The sequence below is a fragment of the Crocodylus siamensis genome, chromosome 1 (genome assembly GCF_052110815.1).
Source record: "Crocodylus siamensis isolate JL-2025a chromosome 1, ASM5211081v1, whole genome shotgun sequence".
Taxonomy (NCBI): domain Eukaryota; kingdom Metazoa; phylum Chordata; order Crocodylia; family Crocodylidae; genus Crocodylus; species Crocodylus siamensis.
This window is the reverse complement of record NC_143395.1, coordinates 76,784,104-76,808,459: the sequence shown is the minus strand read 5'-3', so window position 1 is coordinate 76,808,459 and position 24,356 is coordinate 76,784,104. Positions and strand designations below refer to the sequence as shown.

The following is a 24,356-nucleotide window of genomic DNA, read 5'->3' as shown; positions in this document are numbered from 1 at the left end:
AATGAGAAGGCTTGTCTTCTGTCCCAAGGTATGTATTTAAATGGAGTAGACTGTAATAATTTACAGGCATTGACAAGCCCTATAACTTGCAGTGATAATACCTTCAAATAGTTGTTACATCTCCATAACAGGAACCCCAATAGTTGATCTGCCTGTTGGTTAGCTTCTGACTAATGGCAACCAGAGGTGTTGGGCCTTCCAGATGGTGATGACCATGTGTTCCCAAATACAGATGGAGAGCTCTCCTGTTCATCTGTTTTTCTGGGACAAGCTGCCCTCCCCTCAACTAACTTTCAGGGAAGTGCCCTTTGTGATAAAGTTTTGCAGACATGGCTGGTCACCCCAGATCAGCAGCATGATCCTCTCCCACTACTTGCTCCACAAGCCCACAAATGAAGCTGATCTGAGAAAAAAAATCCATCCATCCCCTCCCCCTTGAAATATATTTTTTCATTACATCCTCCTTCTACCTCTTTTTGGCCCTCTCCCCCCTGTGCTTCCCATGTAGCTTCAGGCAGGCTAGCTTCTGCTGTCACTGCTATTTCCAAAACTTCAGAAAAATCTCTCTGGCAGTGCAGTGGCTGGCTTGCAAAACTCCAGCTGTCCAGAAGCAACATGTCAAATACATCTGCACAACCTCTTGAATATTTACATCACGTCACAGAGCACAGTAGGATGGCTGGATAACAGTTTGAAAATCGTGCTAGCTAAGCCAGAAGGAGATGTAGGAAAGGAATCATTGCATTTTTAGAGCTTGACCCAACTCCAGTTGCTTCCAGAATGTGCTTTCCAGTGAAAAGGATTGCACAAAGGATTGAGCCCATTAGTGACACAAAGGAGTATAGGATACCTGTTCACAATACTGAGTATTGAAAGCAGAGAATATTTTTGCCATGTGGAAGTAATGATTCATAGAGTGGTAAGAGTCATGATTCATAGAGTAGTAAGAGTCAGTTGTCGGTGTGGATATAGGTCCTGCACATGTGGAGGATACATCACAGCATCACACTGGGAAGTAACTCCTCACTTCTTCACAATATAGACAAGCTCTGAAACTCTCACTGGGATAAACCCTGCCCTTTCTTCAGATATTGCTGCAACTTTCTGCTTGAATTTTGCCATAGGCATAGAAAGAAAGCTTAAAGTGTCCAGCAGGAAACCCTGAAATCCTCATAGGTCTAATCTCATTTGGGCATGTAAAGTAAAACAGAATGTTGCCTCTTGTGTCTTCTCTAGAGTCTTTTCTTGCTCAGAGCACAAGGGGGTACTATTGTGCATTTATTCACCTGACTCCAAACTATTCTTATATGGAGAAATATAGGATTCCATTCTTTCTTGCCTGCTGTCTAAAGTATATAGGGGGATGTTTAAAAGGTTTATGATGGAACATAGTACAATATCCTTAGGTTAATCCAGTGGAGGAATTAACTTGGCGCACGCAGAAACTGTGACTTTGGCAAGGACCAGCTTGCCCAGCATGAACCCAGACAGTTTGGAAGTCATGCCTTTAGGCTGGGAGTCAGTACTGTCCCAGAGGTGTTACTAATCTTAGACCCAACCATCCTGGTTACTATTATTTGCTATAGCTCTGTATAAACTAGACATTATTGCTAGCAGCAGGATCTGATTCCATGATCGTTGTGACATATAAGAAAAAAAAAATTTAAAACAACTTGCTAAGGTTCATTGAATCATAATGTGGGAAGAGACTACCAAGTTCATGTAGTCCAACTTATTGCACAAATGTAGGGTTTGCTGGCAACTACCTGTCCAACTTCTTTTTATAGCAGCCTTTCAAAGGTTTGAAACCTATTAGCCATAGGAACCTACCAAAATTGGAGTGGCCACCCCACAATTTTGTGGTCTGAGCTGGCACCAGTTGCCATTTCCACCTCTGATTAGCCAAGGGGCCCCAGAAGTCCTGTCTCTCCCTCGAGAGGCATTGTACATAGTTCTGAATTTTCTTAATGCTGTGAATTGTTCTCTGGATTCAGTGCAAATGACATTGCCTATACTTTCCCATGCAGGTGTGAAAAGCTATTTTGATTGACCCTTTGAATTTTTCCTTTTTATCTGGAATTCATTTGCACTGAATCCAGAGAATAATTCACAGCATTAAGAAAATTAAGAACCAACACTGACAAGTGCAAAGTGATGCACCTGGGGAGGAACAACCAGCACCATACCTACAGGCTGGGGAACTCCCTTCTTGTCAGTACAGAGATGGAAAAGGATCTTGGAGTCATCATTGATGCCAAGATGAATATGGGCTGGCAATGTGGGGATGCAGTCAGGAAGGCCAACCATACCTTGTCATGCATCCAGAGATGCATCTTGAGCAGGTCCAGGGAGGTGATCCTCCCCCTCTATGTGGCACTGGTCAGGCCGCAGCTGGAGTACTGCGTCCAGTTCTGGGTGCCGCACTTCAAGAGGGATGTGGACAGCATGGAGAGGGTCCAGAGGAGGGCCACTCGCATGATCAGGGGGCAGCAGGGCAGGCCCTATGAGGAGAGGCTGCGGGACCTGAGCCTGTCCAGCCTCCACAAGAGAAGGCTGAGGGGGGATCTAGTGGCCTGTTACAAACTAGTCAGAGGGGACCAGCAGGCACTGAGGGAGTCCCTGTTCCCCTGAGCACCGCCAGGAGTGACCAGGAATAACGGTCACAAGCTGGCAGAGGGTAGGTTTAGGCTAGATATCAGGAGGCGCTACTTCACGGTCAGGGCGGCTAGGGTCTGGAACCAACTTCCAAGAGAAGTGGTGCTGGCTCCTACCCTGGGGGTGTTTAAGAGGAGGCTAGATGTATACCTTGCTGGGGTCGTTTGACCCCAGTACTCTTTCCTGCCATGGCAGGGGGTTGGACTTGATGATCTGCTCAGGTCCCTTCTGACCCTAGAAACTATGAAACTATGAAACCATGTACAATGGCTCTCTGGGGAAGGGCAGGACTTCCAGGGCCCCCTGACCAATCAGAGGTGAAAATGGAGACTGGTACCATGCTTGGACCATCTATCAGTCTCTGGGGAGGGGCAGGTCTTCTGGGGCCCCTCAGCTGAGCAGAGGTGCTGGGAGGGCCCATCATGTTCTACCACACGAATCTCCGTCTTTTCAGGAATCACAGAAAACTAGAGTAGGAAGGGAACTCTGGAGGTAGTCTAGTCCAAGCCCCTATTCAAAGCAGGGCCATCCCCAACTAGATCATCCCACCCAAGGCTTTGTCTAGCTGTGTCTTAAAAAACTCCAAGGATGGAGAGTCCACCACCTCTCTGGGTAATATTTTCCTGTGTTTTACCACCCTACTAGTGAGAACATTCTTCCTAATGTCTAACCTAAACTTCCTTGCTTTAGACTGTTGCTTTTTGTTCTGTCATCTACCACCACTGACAACAATTTTAGCTTCATCCTATTTTGAACCCCCCTTCAGGTGGTGGAAAGCTCCTGTTAAATCCCCTCTCAGTCTCCTCTTTTCTGGACTAAATAAGCCCAGTTTCTTCAGCCTCTCCTCATAAGTCATGTGCCCCAGCTCCCGAACCATTTTTCCTTGCCCTCCACTGGACTCTTTCTCCAATTGTCCACATCCTTTCTGTATTGGGGGCCCCAAAACTGAACACAGTACTCCAGATGTGGCCACACCAGTAATAAATAGAGGGGAAGAATCACTTCCCTCGCCCTGCTGCCAACTCTCCTACCAATGCAACCCAGTGTGCTGTTAGCCTTCTTGGCAACAAGGTCATACTGTTGACTCATATTCAACTTATTGTCCACTGTAAACTCCAGGTCCTATGGGCAAAATGTTGAAATGCTTTGAAACAGCTTTGAAAGACTGAAACAAATCACTGTCCCTTCGAAATGAAACTGTGCTGTTTCGCACAGTCCTATGTACCCACTGCAGTAGTCTGAGCTGACTTCGCCTGTGAAGACTGAGGCAAAAAAGGCAATGAGCACATCAGCCTTTTCTGCATCCTCTGTCACAAGGTTGCCTCCCCCATTCAGTAAGGGACCTACACTTTCCCTGATCCTCGTCTTGCTACTGACATACTTGTAGAAATCCTTCTTGTTACTCTTCACATCCTTTGCTAGCTGCAACTCCAGTTGTGCTTTGGCCTTCCTGACTTCATCCCTGCATGGCTAAGCAATGCTCTTATACTCCTCCCATATAAGAAGTGGGAATTTGTTCAAGTTTCCACTTCCTATAAGCTTCTTTCCTTTATTTCCTTTACTGAAGAGTTCCCTGCAAAGCCAAGCTGGTCTTCTGCTGAAGTCCGGGTATACTATGCTCACCACATTCCCTTCATCTAACAAACTGTACCCCATTAAAGAAGGAAATCAAGTTGCTTTTGCATACTCTCTTCCTAACAAAGCCATGTTGGCTGCTAGCAATCACAGTTTCCTCTTGCAAGTGTTTACAATATTTTTTATAATCTATTCTAGTGACTTCACAGGTACTGAAGTCAAGCTGACTGCTTTATGAATTCTCAGTTCCTTCTTTCTCTTTAAAGTTTGGCACTATGTTAGTTCATTTTGAGTCCTCTAGAACTTTGCCTGTCATCTGCGACTCTGTAAATAATATTGCCAGTGGCTCCAAGATTTTTTAGGCTAGTTTCTTCATCACCCTGGGATACATTTCATCAGACCCTGACAACTGAAATTTATTCAAATTTGTCAAAAGCTCTTCTCTGACCAGCTCTACTAATCATGATCCACAGCACCTCTCCTTCTTTGTCTCTATTCATTTTATTATTTTCGGTCACTATATATTTATTTATTTAGTCAAGATTTGACTGGTTATTTTGGTGCTAAATTAGGTTTCTATATTGGATATGAGAACTATACAGGAAGCTAATTCTTCTTAGGACTTAATGCTGGTTTTAATGTGTGATACCTTGAAAGCAGCTGGTCCTAGAAACTTGGGAAATAGGCACTCCTCTCATGTAAGGAGCCAGTTGAGATAAGGTTGCCATATTTCCAGGTTCAAAAAGAGTACACCTGTTGCAGGGGGGATATATGATTGTTGGGGGGAGGCAGTGATATGCCCATGCCCTACCTCTGCCCCTCACTCCCAACCCACAGTACCCTGCCCCCAGGCCATGCTGGTGCCCCTTACTTCCAACCCACAGCCCCCTATCCCTGCTGATACCTCTTACTCCTGACCCACAGCCCCCTGCCTCCCCACCAAGCCCTGCCAACCTCACTCCCAACCTACCCTCCCTGAGTTCTGCTGCCCATGCAGCTCCCTCCTGCCCCCAAAGAACCACCCCCTTCCTCTGCTGGAGGGGCAGGCACCTCCCCCACCTCCTCACCCTGCTGCAGCTCCAGCACCAGCAGCATGCGCGCGCGCGCGCACACACACACACACACACACGCACGCACGCACGCACACCCCCCTCAACAGCTCCCCAGCCCTGGCCCTCCAACTTGTGCTCCCCACAGACTTACCTGCCTGCAGCTGCCAGGGGGTCATATAATGCCTCTGCCTCCAATTGCCTTTCTGCCTCGATCTCCCCAGCCCCAAGCAGCACCTTGCTAGGGCAAGCTGGGAAGTGCCAGGAGCCAGATCAAAATCCCAGACATTTGTTGACGTTCAGAAAAAATGACTGGATGGAAATGGAAGGATCCAAAAAGAGGACATGTCCTGGAAAACCCGGACGTATGGTAACCCTAGATTTCATAGACATTAGGGCTGGAAGGGACCTCGGGAGATCATCGAGTCCAGACCCCTGCCCAAAGGGCAGGAAGTCAGCTGGGGTCATAGGATCCCAGCAACATAAGCATCCAATTTACTCTTGAAGGTGTTCAATGTAGGTGCTTGAACCACCTCCGCTGGCAGACTGTTCCAGACCTTGGGGGCTCGGATAGTAAAGAAATTCTTCCTTATGTCCAGCCTGAAACGGTCTTGCAGGAGTTTGTGACGGTTCGACCTCGTCATCCCTTGGGGCGCTCTGGTGAACAGACGTTCCCCCAGATCCTGGTGGTCACCCTGGATAAACTTATAGGTGCCCATCAGATCACCCCTGAGCCTGCGCTTTTCCAGGCTAAAGAGTCCCGTGGCTCTCAGCCTGTCATCGTAAGATCTGTTTTCCTGACCTCTGATCATGCGCATGGCTCTTTGGACTCTCTCAAGCTTCTCCACATCCTTTTTGAATTGTGGAGCCCAAAACTGGACGCAGTACTCCAGCTGTGGCCTCACCAAGGCCGAGTACAAGGGGAGAATGATGTCCCAGGATTTGCTCGAGAAGCATCTACGGATGCACGCCAGCATTTTAGTCGCTTTACTAGCCGCAGCATCGCATTGGAGGCTCATGTTCATCTTGTGGTCAATGATGACCCCCAAGTCTTTTTCTTCTGTAGTGCTAACCAACGTAGCACTGCCGAGCCTATAAGGATGCTGCAGGTTTTTCCTCCCAAGGCAGAGAACCTTGCATTTTTCGGTGTTAAACACCATCAGGTTCTCGTCTGCCCATTTGCTGAGCTTGTCCAGGTCAGCCTGGATTACCCGCCTATCTTCTGGCGTGGATGCTTTGTCCCAAAGTTTGGTGTCATCGGCGAACTTGGCCAGTCCACTCCTGACTCCAATGTCCACATCGTTAATGAAGGTGTTGAACAGTATGGGTCCAAGGACAGAGCCTTGAGGGACCCCACTGGTCACAGGGCACCATGATGAGTGACTGCCATCAATCACAACCCTCTGGGTCTGACCACGAAGCTAATTTCCCAGCCAGCAGATCGTAGTGGAGCCAAGGCCACAACTGGCCAGTTTGGCCAAGAGGTGATCATGGGATACCAGATCAAAAGCTTTTTTGAAGTCAAGATATATGACATCAATCTCTTCTCCCTTGTCCAGGTGATAGGTCACCTGGTCATAGAAGGAAATGATATTGGTCAAACAAGACCTACCCGCAACAAACCCGTGCTGGCTATCCCTTAGAATGTTAGCTTGGGCCAGTCCCTCAAGGATGGCCTCCTTAATAAACTTTTCCAAGATCTTCCCCAGGATAGAAGTCAGGCTAATGGGCCTGTAGTTAGCCGGATCCACTCTCCTCCCTTTCTTGAAGATCGGCACCACATTGGCCTTCTTCCAGTCTTCAGGCACTACACCAGAGCGCCAGGAGTGTTCAAAGATCCGTGCCAGGGGCTGGGCTATGACGCTCGCCAGCTCCTTGAGTACCCTGGGGTGCAGATTATTAGGGCCGGCTGACTTGAAGGTATCCAGCTTCTCAAGGTGTTCCTTCATGAGGTCAGCATTGATGGAGGGTAGGGGATCCCCCTCGTCCTGCTTGTTGCCCAGGCTCCTGGCATTAGTGTACAGGCAGGTGAGATCAACTGAGGTGCTGGAGTTAATTAATTCATTTTAATGGTATTGGGTACTTGTAACTTAGAGGCTAGGTAGAGACATTTAAAAAGCCTGAAGGGGAATCAAACTTACAGAGTTTTCTGTAAGCAGTGTAGTTTAGAGCAGTAGTGGGCAGAACGTGCCTTCACCCTTTGTGGGTGGGGGTGGAGGGAGCAAATCTTAGACTGAGTTCTGCCGCTTTTAAACCAGTCTGTGTGCACCAGACTGGTAATGTTTTGTTACCAGTATAGACTGGTTTTGTGTGCTGAACTTCTGTTCTGCTCTGTACCAATTTCCAATCACATACTGGTAAAAGTGTAATGAGTGTACCTGGCCAGAGAAGTTAAAGAGAATGAAGAACATTTATAGTTTATTTATTTCTTTTCTAATACCTGTTTACAGTCTTCACAACCATGCTCAGGAAAGCAAGCTTATCTAGAATTGTTTCCTGATTCTCCCACTCTGTCCTGGGGGAATCACTTTATTATTCTACCTTGAGCTTTTTTCTCTGTAAAATGGGGATAATAGAGCTGATTACTCATCACTGCGAGATCTTCAAGTGAGATCTACCAATTCAAACTTTTGTTCCTATTATTTACTATTGCTATTGCTCATTTTCCATTTGACAAAAATGCAATCTAAGCATGTGGCGTATAATGAAAGCATGTCCTGGGACAGCACATCAACAAGTCCACATACAGAGGAAAAATTCTAAGAAATACATACAATCAATATTTTCCCTATAGAGCACCAGCAAGTGGTTTTCCTAGATGACTTACACAGATATAGTGTCAAATGAAAAAAAAACAAACACAAAAAACCAAACAAACCAAAGAGTAGGTACATGATAGAAAAGGAGTAGAAATCAGGACTATAAAAGGAAAAGTCTTATCTTGGTGGTGAAAACATGCGTTAATAAGTGACTCTCTTAACAAAAGCAAAGTCTGAGTAATTCCCTGATAAAAAAGAAAATAAGCATAAGGCCAATCCAAATAGCTTTTCATACCTGCATGGAAAAGTATAGGCAAAGTCATTTGCACTGAATCAAGAGAATAATTCACAGAATTAAAGAAATTCAGAACCCTGTACAATTGTATAAGAACACAAATAACCAAGTAGAAACAGACAATAATGCAGCTAAAGAAACAGGACATCTAAATCACAGGAATGAAACTAGAACATATTTAAAACTGAAAACAAATATGCTTCAATATTCTCCTATGTACTGCAAAGCCAGCAAAACAGCCTCAAACCACATACTCCAAAGGGACAATGAAAAAACTCAGTTGACACCCATTTGTCAGTAATTTACTGAAGTGTCCTTTTGTGTGCATAATAAAAGGAAGGGTAGAAGAGTCTGAATTTCCAGTACAGCAAGCTGGGGAATATCAAAGCACTGAGAAGAAGTTTTATGTAGAAGAAAAATTCCTTCAACAAGCAAGCAGGAAATGCATTTATACATATAAATAAACATTGAAGGAATAATCTAAAATAGATTGAGGGATGCTACAGTAGCTATACCAACACACATGCTCTAAATAGAAACACTGGAACAGGAATAATTTTTTGTTTAATTTTGTTTTCTTCCCCTTTTCTTCTGCTTGTCCCTCTTTATTTGCTAACCTAATGAAGTGTCTAAGAAAAACTCTCAATTTGGCATAAAACGGAAGCTTTTCACATGTATTATGTTCAATACATTGCAAAAGAGAAAAAAAGACAATAGTTATTTAACTTCTTCTAAGTATTTGTTATAAAATATACCATTTTAAGCCTAGGTATTTCTTATTTTATTGGCCTTTTTTCCAGATTGTTTAGATAACTTAGTGATACTGGCAATATACATTTAAAACATTCAAACTTCATTTTGATTATACTTTGCATAGATATGCTAGTTGCCATGTAGTAAAAGCATTATTTATACTGTTTTACTGCTTTCTTAGTAGGTAAATGTAAAAATACTTACAATACCTTGCAAGTGTAATTTTCTAAGTTGTTTTTTTCTCCATCATAAGGTATACATTCTATGCTGTCCTCTAGTACAACCCAACTGTGCTTACTCAGAGGTAAGAGGTATTTATAAGGTGGTGGGGGTGGGTGGAGAAAAAAAGGTCTCATTCATGTCTACAGTTTGAGGCATTGCCCAATCACATGTATATAAGTCAAAGGACATATAATACAGCTCGTTAAAAGAAGCCGACTAAGGAAAGCATACAGTGCAAGAGAAGGAAATGAAGAAAAGAAGGATAAAAGAAAAAGAGAGAGTGATCTTTATGTAATTTCTCATTCTTTTGTTTTAGGGCGAGTAATGAAAAAGAGCAGTAGGTAGGGATGGGGGGAGGGGAGCAGGCAGGGAGGGATTTGCTTCACAAGTTGTCTCTGTACTTTATGATTAATGTCGACGATGATGAGCAAAGATGAGTGTGTCTAATTTGCCAGGACAAGAAGAGGGAAACAATGTCTGAGATTACTGGATTACCACGAAACCTGAAAACTCAGGGCTGTGACTGAAAAGGGATTTATGCAATTAAAATGGGCTCAAGAAATGTAGGCACCTAGGTCCAAAATCAGGATCCTGAAATTCCTGCTCAGATGCTGCTTAGCCTTAGAGATATATAAGCTCCTTAATTTGATGCCTCAGCCCTGACCTTAATATTTCACAGGCAACTAAAATGCTGTTTCTGCACGTGTCTAGAAAAGCCACATTCTTCACAGAGCTGAGCAGCTTGACATCTAAGTCATGCCTAAGGGTGAATGAGATCTCTGAACCAGGTATTTCCCTATCTATCACCCTTTAGGGGCTCGTTTCAATAGGTGTGCTCTGAAAAAGACTGCTGTTACCTTCTTGATCAGTCTCCATAGGAACATGCAGGAATTGGCTGCTGCTGCCTGTTATGGACTGGGCAACAAGAGACTTTCTTCTTATAATAGCTCGGAAATTAGAGCACTCATTCAAATGATGGAAGACAATTTCAATTCCCACCTCTGCCTGAGGAGATTCAAATCCATAGCCTTCAACTGCCATGGCAAATACCCCAACAACCAATTTACATGCATGACTCTGGTTACTGTGTGTGCCTGGAGGTACTTCCCTATCTGCCTTTTGAAGCTATTAGCCTTTGAGAGAAATTAAATGTTCAAGGTTAATTGGTTCAGAGGCCCCTGGTGCATGTTACACTTAAGATGTGATTTACCAGTTAATCATGTCTTAAGTTGTTACCCAGCTACACATTAATGCAATTAACAGTGTAATAAAACAAGGCATAAGCCACAAAGTTATTACACAAAAAGGTGTAATAACTTTATGGCTGGTTCCATGCCATTAATTGAATGCATGACCAGGCTGGGGCACCGAGCCATGGGGTATGCCTCCTTTGCTGGGAGCCTGAATCAGCTAGGGGCTCTCAGCCACAGGAATGCAGGATATGCTCCCTATGGCTAGGAGTTCCCTCAGCTAACAGGGCTCCCAGCTTTGAAAGCATGCTACTTGCTGGTGCAGGTAGAGCTCAGGATGATGAGCCTGGGTTCCCCCTGCACACACAGTAAGGCGTGATGGGATCTGATGCTGGATCCCTCAATTATGCCTCTTGGAAGCACGATTGTGGAAATGCTGCACCAGATGTGGAGATGCCGCATCTGATACGTTAGTGACTGGTGCCTCCTGAACCTTGCGGGGAGGTGGGGGGCACCCACAGAAGACACTGACCTTGTCAGGGGGGGCTGGTGCCGACAGCATCAATGTTGGCCATCAGTTGGGGCACCAGTCCCATGGGGGGGGCAATGCACCCCCATGCACTCCCTACCAGTCGCTTATGTTGCATCATGGTTTTACTTGAATGTTTGCTAGGGCCCAAAGAGTGACAAAAAGGAAACATGACATCAGACTGGGAATTGAGTCATTTCCTGGATGCATGGAGTCCCGTGTTCAACTCCATACTCTTCTTTCTAGGTAATAACTGTAACTGCATAAACCGTCATTTGAGCAGGGACTAGACCTTGATGAATGCCCTAACAAGTAAGTTAGCCCTGTTCTCTGTTTCTTGGACAATATATCTTTAATTATTTTCTGTACTAAGTACCAGTTCCAGGAGGAAGCGTGGTGAGTGACTCTCCCTACAGAACAGAACACAGCCTGGTGGTACGGGACTCCTCAGGGAAGTGGAAGACGTGACTCTGAATCCTCAGAATGAAGAAGTTGAACCTAAGTCTCCCGCAACATAAGTGATTTATCCAACACTTTGTCCTCCTCATCAAAAGAAAGGAATAATGTATTGCTTCCTTTTTTTAAATGAAAGGACATAGGCATCTACCTTCAAATATGGTATGCTGCTGTGAATCCCAAGTGGAGAGGCACATCTGTCTGTATGTTAAATGAGGAAAATGGGAGGATGAAGACAATATTTTGTGCTGATCATGTCCCTAAAACCTAGAACTAAGTGGCCCCCCTCAGCATGCTGGTCCTTATGGACCCTATTTGGGGGCACCTAACTCTCCCCATTGAGTCTATAATAGAGGTTTTCTGGATTGGACCACAAGGCTATGTGCACTTAAAACATTCTGTGTTTAGGTGCTTAAAGTCCCCTTTGGATCTAGTCTGTGTTATTAGACAGCTGAAGACTACAAGCAAAATAGTGGTTAAATCTCCACAGGAAATTTCCTGCAATACAAATAATTGAAAGTCATGTTAGAATCATAACCCATAAAATCTCATAAACAGAGCAGAGTCAAATAATGGTATTTGAAAATCTCTTCATTCTGCTAAAACACACTGAGCTAATCAGGGCAGAGGATGAGGTGACACGAGATTAGGTTTATATTCTTCTCTCTGCATTTAATTCAATTTTTGATCTTAGGGTAGTCTCATTTACCCTGTGCCTCAGTTTCTAGACCTGTATCCTGGTAATACTACTATTTATGTGTTATATAAAGCACTCCTTTTAAAGTCCTAGAAAAAAATATACTGCCCAATTTAGTAATAAGAAAGCTTTGCACTTCTAAAGTGACTTTTAATAAAGGTTGTTAAAGCATTTTACAGACATTAGCTAAGCCTCAAGCACAACACTTCTGGGAGGGAAAGATTTATTTAGTTTTTTGTTTTATTGAGTCTTCAGGCAAATCTTACCTAACAGTGAAATAGAAACAAAAACAATTGCAAATATTCAGATCATGGGCATATACTTCAGCCTCCCCAAATCCTTCTACATACATCTGCCCAGGCTTCCTTGATAGCTGTAAGTCTGTAATAGAAGCTAAACAAGTTAATCAAGATGCAATGAATGACTTCTTGATTTTGACAATAGTAAAAAAATACCTATTTCTTTTTAAAGTTTACAGTACAAACACTTCTGGGGCAGCTGAACAGGTGGTAAAATCAGTAGTAATGTACTGGTGGTAAAATGGCAAAATTGGGTGCATCTACACATCAACTTTAATGCATGTTAGCCTATTTTAATGTGCATTAAAGCATCACAAAAAACCATGCGCTTTCAGTAACACACATTAAAATATGCTAATGCACCTTTTTCTAGTACCTCACAATGGAGGTACTACATTTAATATGCATTAGCAAAAGTACATTAATGAACATGTAGGTGCACTAACTCTAATTTATTTCAGGATTAAATCCCCGGAATCAAGTGTAGCCATATATGAAGAATCAGAAAATAAACAAGAATATATTGCATTTGTGATTAAAGCCCTCTTACATAGGAAGTGGCAACTATCAATCCTCCTGGATTATAGTGCACACATGAGGGCCACCCAGACCTTCAATGCATATGCCTAGGCAAAAAAGTTTGGAAGAGAGCCCAGATTTTCAATCCTCCGTTTAGGCCACTGAGACAGAATCCAAAGACTAGACTGAATCCAGATGGTTGGTGCCTCCATGGCTGTAGTTGTATAGATATCCAGGAATTGAACCCAGATCTCTTGTGTGGTAAGCAAGGATTCTACCACTGAACTGCTAAGGACTCCTCTTACATACAAAAGACCCTAGAAAACTCAGGATGAAGTGAAAGCAGTAAGCCAGGGTCCAAGAAATCTTAGCAGAGGAAGAAGGTATAAATATCAGTATGTGTGCATGTCTGTGTGTGTGTGCTCATATATATCTACATGTGTGAAATATATAGATGCAGGAAGACTACATTCCCAATTGCTGGACATGGACAAAGACAGTGATTCTAATGAGAGGTACTACTATATTCCATTGTGACAACCAGCAGGTGTAGAAGGCAATGGAGTGACTATTATTGTCAGACTGGCAGGGAAAAGCAAGCGAGACAGAGCAGTGAATTCAGTGAAGCAAATGGATAGTTTGATATATTAGAAACAAAATCTTTTCATTTCTCCCATATCTCAACCTTTTAACACAAAGTGGGTGCAAAAACCTGTCACCATCCAGCCACCCTGTGTGAGAGAATCAAAGCCATGCTGAAACTAACTTCTGATAGGAAAATATTGTACAAGTATTTTGAGATAACTAATCTGCCTTTAAACTTCTGGAAAAAATCCAGGGAGAAAAGGCAGGCAGTGACTCAGACAAAAACTACTGAGCAGATCTGTCCAAATATGTAGCACTCGCTTGACATTCTGCTTTACTTAATGCATTGTAAATAAACACATGTGTTTTCCAATGTTATTTGTAAGAGTCTAAATCATTAAAGCATAGAGGATCTTTAAAACTGAATTTAGTTTGGATTATTTCTGCACTTGGTTTTACTTTTGGCATTTCTCATGTTGGACAAGGAGGTCCAGATCCTATTCCAGCTATTAGGCACCCAAGTATAAATGCATTCTTCCCTTCTGAAGTCTCTAAAAACAAATTATTCAAAAGATCCTCTTCCTGCTCATTACTTTTTGTTACTAAGGTCTGCTGAGCCATTCAGTTTCTTCTGGGGGAGTTGCTGATCTCCCAGGAGAAACCACGAGTATTCAGATGTTCAGGCTTTTATCTCAGGGTAAAAATTGACACGTTGGAAGAAAAATAACCTAGAAGCAACCCAGGTTAAATCATTCCCAGAAGCATGGGTGACTAGTGCCTACTGATTCAGGGGGAGGGGCACTTGCCTCCCCCACAGTGGACAGTCAGCGACTGGGTGGGGGGGTTCCTCCCACGGCTGATCATGCTGACTTGGAAGTGCCAGAGGCCCCCACTCTCTGGATGGTGCTCGGAGGGTGGAGGGGGACACCAGCATTCCTGCCTGCCCCCACTGCGCATCGCCTAAGTGGAGAATGCTGACTGTCAGGGGATGGACCAGCACTCTCAGGGGGTGCATGGGCACTCCCGTGCACCCCCTACACATCACCACTGCCCAAGAGTTTCTCTTGGGAGATCAAATGTCTCAGAAGAGAAAGAGTCCTTCAGCATCCCTTCCCCTTCTACCCCATATGCCTCCTGCCACAAAGGAGAAAAAATGGGGCTTGCTGGACTCTGCTGCTCCAGCAGGGAGTGGAACACACTCCCTGCACAATCCTCACATTGTGCTGCACAGAAACACAGGCTGACCATGGGCAGTTTGGGTCAGCCAATCAGATCTGCCCTATGCATTGCTGCCATCTGCCAGCAGGCAGACTAAGGGTAGCCTGCGGCACTTGCTGAGATGTGTGCACAGGATCCTAGCCCTAGCTGCACAGTGTCAACTGCAAGCTCGCCACACTTCAAAGCCTTAGCATTAAAATATCTGTACGTGTGGCTCTGAGTAAGTTTCTCTACTAAGAGAACAAATCTGGGAGAATTCTCACAGATTATCTGAATGTGTGTACATAGCCTTAGGGCATTTTTATGTGTGCTCTGGGACAGGATTACATGTATCAGTGTCCCTGTGCTAAAAAACTGGTGGTAGGGTGCTTTGCATAAAAGCTCATTGAACATGTTTTACTTTAAAGCACCTGCCCCCATTTTTTCAGCATGAGGACGCATGGGGATGCTGATACACGTGTTGTGAAAGGGTGCCAGACTGCACTGATTTCCATGCTTCAACAGCCTCAATGAAGCAAGTCTGTTCCAATGCACTGGACTTGCAGCGTGTCGGAGCAGGTTAACTGCACATCTATAGGACCCCTTAGTCTTAAGGCAAAGATGATGTTTTGCTACAAAGCTACCATGATTCATATTTTTTTGAGAACTTGGGGAAGGTAGAACAGTGCAACACTTTGGTCCCGCCTATGGTATAGAGTCTGGACATGAAAAGCTATGACTTTAACTTCAGTTTTGTTTATGGTCAATTTTGTGTTGGGAGTACTTCCAGGTCTGGCTCACAAACATGATACAGGGATGATTTTTTAAAGCTGTTTTCAATGGATTATTTTCACCAGTAACAGTAAAGAACATATAAATATTTGGTGCCCTATTTTTTTTAATAACTTATGAGCAAAACAATTTAAATCATGGTGTTTTTTTTAGTCTATCATTAATTAAGAATTCTATTTTCCATATCATTCTTTTTTCTAACATAATTTACTCCATTCAGGTTCTTATATCATGTCCAATACTTTGCTACCTGGTAAGTGAAGTGCATTAGAATAATGCTTTCTTTATTGTTATAGAGAAGAGTGGAGGACAGTGGTCCCCCAAGAGTGTTAAACCACAGTAGATACAAACATGTATTTATGGTTTTTCAGCTATATTTTAGTGTATTATGGCAGTGAGATTATTCTCTTTTAATTATGTGAGAACTTTGAAAGCATTATGTGTATGTGTGGAAGGATTTACATGCAATTAGTACCCTGCCGACCAGTAAGAGTGGTTGGGTTGAGAGAAAATTCACCCTCAAGGGAGTCCAGTTTGTAGAATGTTTCAGTCAGTTCATCTGCTGTTGTCCTGGTTCTACTAGTTCTTGGACTCTCATTAGTGCAAGACATGCTGTTTTCTTACAGCTTTTGGCTCCTCTTACTGTCAGATTTAACCAGCTGAGGAGGCTGCAGCTTGGATCTGGCTCTGTCAGGATGAAGAACACACTGTACAAACATAAATGAAGAAATACCTTGCTCAGGAGGGTTTGTAACTTGATATTTGCTGTCTGGGATAAACAGCGGTATCCAGGATAGCAAGCTTGTAACACAGGTGGGAGCAACTAAGTTGTTGTAGGTTACAAAATACCTATATAGTTAATGTAATATTTTAGTAGGCATTTTGCATTAATATGTCCAAATGCCTTTAAGTAACTTGAACAAAAATGACTAACTTCAGGTTACTTAGATGGTCTTACACAACTAAGTGGGATCCTATTCTATCCTTCTTGAGTCCCTACAAAGCTGTTGATAGAAAAAGTATCATCCCCCTTCTGTTTATTGCTTCTGTTTTGTGATAATTTTATGGTTAAGATGAGAGTATTTTACAAAAGCAGATGCATTAATGGTATTTTAGGGACTAAAATAGGGTGGAATAGGATTGTACTTAGTTACTTAAGTTCAACCAAAACAAAAGTGAGAGCAAAAGTAAAGTGAGTTTAGTGCTCTCAGTTATATTCCCCATAGATATATTTTCATATAATCAACCGTACTTAGAATAACCTATCACATCTATACTTCTGAATGGGGTTTAGGCATATTAGTGCACCTGCAAGGATGTTTGCATTGCTGCTGCCTGTGTAGCTTCTGCTCTGTGGAGAAATACAGGTCTGTAGTTCCTAGTAGTTCTTGTAATTACTACTTGATTCAATAAAATAGGAGAAAAATATCTTTACAAATAATTTGTGATAATAAGCATTCTGAAAAAAGAGTTAGTTTGGACTACTGATGTGTGTATCTACTAAACAGCAAAGAACGTGGTATTGCCTCGAAAATTTAGCTTTTCAGGTAGGCAACTCAGTTTGAAAAGACTTCACAGTTTACAAGGAAATGTTTCCTGTGGTAGGGAATTTTGCTTGAATACCAAGCATGCATAATATAGGTATCTATATAGCAACTCAGAGATCACTTGACAGAACTCATAGTTTTAATGGGCGTTTATAAACATTTGTGGGGGGGGGGTGTCATTTTAATCAGCACAGTTCTGAGAGCTGCATTAATTAAAAATCATCCCAAGTGTCATGTGTATCAGCATCTCCATGCTGAAAAATGGCAGTGGGGTGGTTTGAACTAAAGCTCATTGAATGAGCTTTAGTTCAAAGCACCCCACCACCATTTTTTAGCATGGGGATGCTGATACATGTGACACTGGAGGCTGATGGAGTGTGTTAATTTCCACATTTCAGCAGACTCAATTAATTAATTAATTGAGTCTGCTCTGATGTGCTGGAATTACAGCACATCAGAGCACCCTCCCTGTACCTGTATAGGAGCCCAATGTGTTTAATTAGTACTGGGACTTGACTGAAATTTTTCTACTGAGATTTTATATTACCAGCCTATTTAATGGTCATCTGGAAGGGAATTACTATCAAGGCAAATTTGGCCCCTATTGAGGTTTCAGATGAACAATCACAAACATTTCACGAAACCTAAGAACAACAGAAGTGTTTTTATTACAGTATTTATGGGAAAAAGTTAAGTGGAAATCCCTGCAGTATAAGATTTGTAAATCTTGTGGCTCTGTGCTAATGCATGACGACCTGAAAGTGAGATTTACTAGTAGTGAGTACAAGCTAAATGGAAAACAACACATCTCTTTTTCATTGCTCAAAATGAAAAAAGGACAAAGAAATACCTTTTCTAATTATTTCTTGTTAAGGTTCTGATTGAGCCCATCATTTCCCAGTAGAACTGGTCAAGGCATTTTTGAGAAAGTGCCTTTATTTGTCTGAAATTACTAATTTGTTGAAACTGAAACACTTTTCAAGAAAAGATTCAAGGGTCCATGTTGAACATTTTAGTCTATACCAGACAAGCAAAGAACTGGGTATCCAATGCATTTGAAAAAAACAATGAAATTCAATTCCTCAGTCAAAACTAGACAGAGCAGGAACTTAAGCATTGTCTTCTGTCTTCTAGGAGATAGTAACTGGCTTACCTTAATAGGTAGCTATTTATTTATGAAAAACTTAAAGTCCTGGATTTATTCTGATTCAGAAGAGGACATTTTTGGAAATTAAACTTTTTTGTGAGATGGAAAAACGTTTCCATCTTCTTGTATCTAGTGCTCTGCCTTTGATGGCAGCCAGCTGTCTTAGTGACTGCATCTATTTTAACTATCATGGGGGGACCCTGAAGGAATGGGATATGCAGTACTTTCATAGATTTCATAGACATTAGGGCTGGAAGGGACCTCGGGAGATCATCGAGTCCAGACCCCTGCCCAAAGGGCAGGAAGTCAGCTGTGGTCATAGGATCCCAGCAACGTAAGCATCCAATTTACTCTTGAAGGTGTTCAATGTAGGTGCTTGAACCACCTCTGCTGGCAGACTGTTCCAGACCTTGGGGGCTCGGACAGTAAAGAAATTCTTCCTTATGTCCAGCCTGAAACGGTCTTGCAGGAGTTTGTGACCGTTCGACCTCGTCATCCCTTGGGGCGCTCTGGTGAACAGACATTCCCCCAGATCCTGGTGGTCACCCCGATAAACTTATAGGTGGCCATCAGATCACCCCTGAGCCTGCGCTTTTCCAGGCTAAAGAGTCCCATGGCTCTCAGCCTGTCATCGTAAGATCTGTTTCCCTGACCTCTGATCATGCGCGTGGCTCTCCTCTGGACTCTCTCAAGCTTCTCCACATCCTTTTTGAATTGTGGAGCCCAAAACTGGATGCAGTACTCCAGCTGTGGCCTCACCAAGGCCGAGTACAAGGGGAGAATGACGTCCTGGGATCTGCTCGAGAAGCATCTATGGATGCATGCCAGCATTTTGGTCGCTTTACTAGCCGCAGCATCACATTGGAGGCTCATGTTCATCTTGTGGTCAATGATGACCCCCGAGTCTCTCTCTTCTGTAGTGCTAACCAACGTAGCACTGCCGAGCCTATAAGGGTGCTGCAGGTTTTTCCTCCCAAGGTGGAGAACCTCGCATTTATCGGTGTTAAACACCATGAGGTTCTCGTCTGCTCATTTGCTGAGCTTGTCCAGGTCAGCCTGGATCACCCGCCTATCTTCTGGCGTGGATGCTTTGCCCCAAAGTTTGGTGTCATTGGCGAACTTGGCCAGTCCACTCCTGACTCCAGTGTCCACATCATTAATGAAGATGTTGAACAGTATGGGTCCAAGGACAGAGCCTTGAGGGACCCCACTGGTCACAGGCCACCATGATGAGTGACTGCCATCAATCACAACCCTCTGGGTCTGACCACGAAGCCAATTTCCCAGCCAGCGGAACGTAGTGGAGCCAAGGCCACAACTGGGCAGTTTGGCCAAGAGGTGATCATGGGATACCAAATCAAAAGCTTTTTTGAAGTCAAGATATATGACATCAATCTCTTCTCCCTTGTCCAGGTGATAGGTCACCTGGTCATAGAAGGAAATGAGATTGGTCAAACAAGACCTACCCGCAACAAACCCGTGCTGGCTATCCCTTAGGATGTTAGCCTGGGCCAGTCCCTCAAGGATGGCCTCCTTAATAAACTTTTCCAAGATCTTCCCCAGGATAGAAGTCAGGCTAATGGGCCTGTAGTTAGCCGGATCCACTCTCCTCCCTTTCTTGAAGATCGGCACCACATTGGCCTTCTTCCAGTCTTCAGGCACTACACCAGAGTGCCAGGAGTGTTCAAAGATCCGTGCCAGGGGCTGGGCTCTGATGCTCACCAGCTCCCTGAGCACCCTGGGGTGCAGATTGTCAGGGCCAGCTGACTTGAAGGTACCCAGCTTCTCAAGGTGTTCCTTCACGAGGTCAGCATTGATGGAGGGTAGGGGATCCCCCTCACCCAAATTTCCCTGTCCCATAGCAGGCATGGGCATCCCGTGTGACTGATGAAAGACTGACGCAAAGTACCTATTTAATAGGTTGGCTTTTTCCTGGGCGTCAGTTGCCCCATCTGGTTTAGCAGGGGCCCAACATTGCCCTTGCTTTTCCTCCGACTCCCCACATATCTGAAAAAGGACTTTTTGTTGTCCTTGATGCCTGAAGCTAGTTGGAGTTCAGTTGCAGCCTTGGCTTTCCTGGTTTGGTCCCAACTTAGTAGCCTAGGCAGCATCCAGAAGTATCAAACTCAATAGCTTTTCCCATTCCTGGCTAGATTACAGTAGTTTGGGGCATAAGGCCCAAGCAGCTTGATTCTCTCACCCATTTATCCGTGCCCAGCCTGAATAATAGCTTATATAAGCCTCCGCTATGATTTCTGCACTGTCAGCTAACTATCAATAGAGAGATAAGGATAGAAACCTTCATTGGTTTAGTCTACTTGCATCTTTCAGAGCTGTATGTTGATCCCCTTGCCTTCCAGGTATCTTTCCTGCCTAGTGCAGAGGGGCTGGATGTGATGATCTTGCAAGGTCCCTTCCAGCCCCTAACAATCTATGTGTCTATGAATTCCACCTGACTACCATGCCTTATAAACTGTCTTAACCCACTCCTTCTCACTCAAAGTTCATTATCCTTACTTTTCTTCTGGCTTTCTTTCTCTGACCAAGGACACAAGATTTCCTTTCCTTCAAATAAAGCAACAGCTTATTGGAATCTATTTACAGAATCACAGGCTCATAGAAAACCAGGGTTGGAAGGGACCTCAGGAGGTCACCTACTCCAACCCCTGCTCATCCTAGACAAGGCTTTGCCTACCTGGATCTTTTCATCCTCCAGGATCCCACAACTTCTCTCAGTTCCCTGTTCCAGTGCTTTACTACCCTGCTAGTGAGAAAGTTTTCCCCTAATATCTAACCTAAACTTTCTCTGCAGCAACTTGAGATCATTGCACCTCTGAAAACAGTCTAGCTCCATCCTCTTTGGAACCACCCTTCAAGTCATTGAAGGCTGCTAATAAATCCCCTATCAGTCTTGTCTTCCCCAGACTAAATAAGCTCAGTTTCATCAGCCTCTCCTCATAAGTAGGGACCACAGGCTACACAGGATTTCAGGGGAAAGCCTGAAATTTAGCATTTCCCCCAAAGCCTCAGAAAACTGATTTGGCCAGAAATCACTTGAAACTACAGGGGAAGGGAAGGGTGGGGAAAATATTTTTAAAAAATTACCTGAAATGCAGAGAAGAAAGGGAGCAGAGCCCTGGAAACACTGTGGAAGCCCTATGTGTTTCCAGGGGCTCCCTGCTGGAGCTCAGCCAATCAGGTTGGTCAATTCCCCACTTTGGCAGGGAGCTTAAAGGCCCTGCCCAGAGTGGAGCAGGTAAGTACCCACTGTCCTAGTAGCTGAAGGCATAGGCACACTGAGTGCCTACCCCCACAGCTGGGTGTGGGGTACATGGTGGCTTACCCCCCACCCAGCATGGCTCTCCGAAGCCCTGCTTTGTTCTGCTGCTGTGTGCAAGCATACAGGATTGTTTCCCTATCCCCTTTTCTGTATGGCAGGGCAGAGCAGGGCTCAGGAGACCTGTGATGGTTGGGGGGAAGCCCTAAGGTGGGCTCCTTCAGCCAGAGGTGTGGGAGAGCCTGCCCTCAAAAATGCCTGAAATTGGCTCCAGCAAACTTGAAGGGAGCTCATTTCCCCCCGCCACAGCCTGAATTATAGTGGTTCCTACTCATAAGTCATGTACCCCAGCCTCCTAATCATTTTCATTGCTCTCTTCTAGACTCTCTCTAATTTTTCCACATCCTTTCTGTAGTGAGGGTGCCAAAACTGGAAACAGTACTCCAGATTTAGCCTCACCAGTGCGGGACAGTGGGGAAGAATCACTTCCCTCAATGTACTGGCAATGCTCCTACTGATGCAGCCCAGTATGCCGTTAACCTTCTTTGCAACAAGGGCACACATATTCAGCTTATTGGCAACAGTAACCCCCAGGTCCTGGCTGCTGTTTAGCCAGTTGGTCCCCAGTGCATGGGGTTATTCTATTCTATTCTAAATGCAGGACTTTTCACTAATCTTTATTGTATCTCATGAGATTTTTTTTGGTCTAATCATCCAATTTGTCAAGGTCTCTCTGCAGCCAAGCCCTACTCTCCAGTGTATTTACTACTTCCTCCCAGCGTGGTGTCATCTGGAAACTTGCTGAGGGTGCACTCTATGCCATTTTCCAGGTTGTTGATGAAGATATTGAACAAAACTGGTCCCAGGACCAACCTGGGGGGCACTCCACTTGATAATGGCTGCCAACTGGACGTTGAGTCATTGATTACTACCTTTGAGCCCAAAAATCTAGTCAGTTTTCTATCCACCCTACAGTCCATTCATCCAACCCATACTTTCTAGGCTTGCTTTCAAAAATGTTGTGGAAGACTCTATCAAAAGCAAAGCTTTTGGTAGATAATATAATAGATAATATAGATAATATAGTAAGTAATATAACCAACATAACTTTTGCTTTTCCTTCTTTAAAATTTGTCATTGCTTGTTTATTTTTAGTTCTAAGATTTTTGGGCAGAAATTGTGTTTTTTGATGTGTGATCAGGCACTAAACCACTGAACTGATATTAAGTAATAAAAGAAAGCAACTGCAGTTGCTAAAGGAAGAATAATAAGACATATTTTTTTAGAGGCACTAGAATAATGAGACGAGGCAAACTGGAATCAGTTCTTTTTTTCTCTGGAGGACAATGAAGAGAATAGATGATGGGCCACAGTTCCATTAAGAGAAGAGAAAAAGCACCAAGGATCAAAAGACCAAAGAAGAAGGATGCTTCTATTAATGTACAAATAATCTATTAAGATCTAATTAACTTTCAGAAAGAAGTTAGGCACCTAAAAATAATTTGATATATTTTAAGCACTGAAATCTAAAATTGTGATCCAAAATCCCTGCACAACAACTACCTAACCTTTGAGATGCCTAAACGTCTTAGCTATCTCCCTATTTGATCTGAAAATTCTTAGTCACTGTACTTCTGCTTCTGTGTATGCTCAGAAAAGACTGAGCCAAAGCACCAAGGTATCGAATTTCTGCCTAAACCCAGCTGAAATTTGGAAACCAGGCCAAGTCATATTTAGGTGTGCTGAGAGGCCTGGACTGTGCTCGGAAGATATATAACACATACTGACAGAGTCAGGTTCCTTGACAATGCAGTTTTATCTTCTGTGTTTTAAAAACATAATTGGAGGAGGAGCTGTAACAGCCATATACCTTTTTTCATAATAACCTTGTTGTTTGTACACTCCCCAAGGAAATGGACATGAAGGTTTAACGTACTTCTTAGTGATTTCAACCTACCTCTCCCACTTCCCAGAAGAATGTGCTAGTCACCAAAGCATAGGCAAAACTGGAAGGCACTCTCTATTTGGGCAAGTAAGAAATTAATACAAGATTCATTGAGCCAGTGGTAAAAAAAGAGAGACAACATACTCCTAGAGGTTAGGGCACTCTGTTATGTGTGAGGGAGTATTGGAGTCCTGGATCTGGCTTCCAGGATTATTTTGGTACTTGTCTAATTACAGTTTAATGTCAACTGTATAAATAATGTTGGCATCAGCCTCTAGAATTCAGGACTCTTCTCTTCCAGGTGAGTGCTGCAGTGACTGAGGGTGAAATTATGTAATTTCTTTTCTCCAGCCTTGTGAATTTTGCATTCTTTTCAGTACAGCTTCAAGAGGTGTGGGTGTGTGTCACCCTTCCCTCTCCTCAGTCTAGACTGTACTTGGGCAATTAAGGAAGATCTTCTGGCACCTGGGAAATGTAGGTTTGAACCTCTTAGGTGAAGAGGGGAAAAATCCAGGTCCCTTACATCCCAACTAAACACTCTAATCCCTATGCTAGTATATAAAGCTCAGCAATGGCTCCTTCACTGGCTACCTTCTGAAAGAAATTGGCGAGGCTTGTTCAGTTTTAAAAGAATACCCAAAGGTGTTTATCTTCAGGGAAGTATCACAGGCTCTGGATCAAGAGTGGAGAGAGGTGCCTGTCTGTAACTCTCACTCAGGCACATAATTTCTGGGTTCAAACACACCTAATTTCCATCATTATTTCTTATTAGCTAGTAGGGCTGTGCAAATCTTCTGCAGCTGATTCAATTCAGAGGAGATTCGGCCTGATTCGGTGGCTGAATCTCCGAATCTGAATCGAATCAGGA

The 24,356-nt window shown here is 43.6% G+C and overlaps 2 protein-coding genes across 4 annotated transcripts in view; one reads left to right on the top strand and one right to left on the bottom strand.

The window, feature by feature from the left end:
- The window catches only part of LOC149872940 (uncharacterized), a 57,395-nt gene extending 43,485 nt beyond the window's left edge, over positions 1-13,910 (top strand). Inside the window, exons 4-6 of the mRNA XM_090037008.1 lie at positions 9,340-9,390; positions 9,988-10,096; positions 11,274-13,910. Of these exons, the coding sequence (XP_089893134.1) occupies positions 9,340-9,390; positions 9,988-10,096; positions 11,274-11,317 (204 nt within the window). The 3' untranslated portion in view covers positions 11,318-13,910. The remainder of the gene's footprint in view (positions 1-9,339; positions 9,391-9,987; positions 10,097-11,273) is intronic.
- The window catches only part of FUT9 (fucosyltransferase 9), a 194,050-nt gene that overhangs the window by 17,602 nt on the left and 152,092 nt on the right, over positions 1-24,356 (bottom strand). The window contains exon 1 of one of the 3 annotated variants that reach the window (XM_090036987.1): positions 9,291-9,359. The exons of 1 other annotated variant lie outside the window; for it this stretch is intronic. The gene's annotated coding sequence lies outside the window, so the exon portion shown is untranslated. Of the gene's footprint in view, positions 1-9,290; positions 9,360-24,356 lie in introns of those variants that run through there. One more of the 3 variants, XM_090036977.1, reaches the window with a different exon arrangement.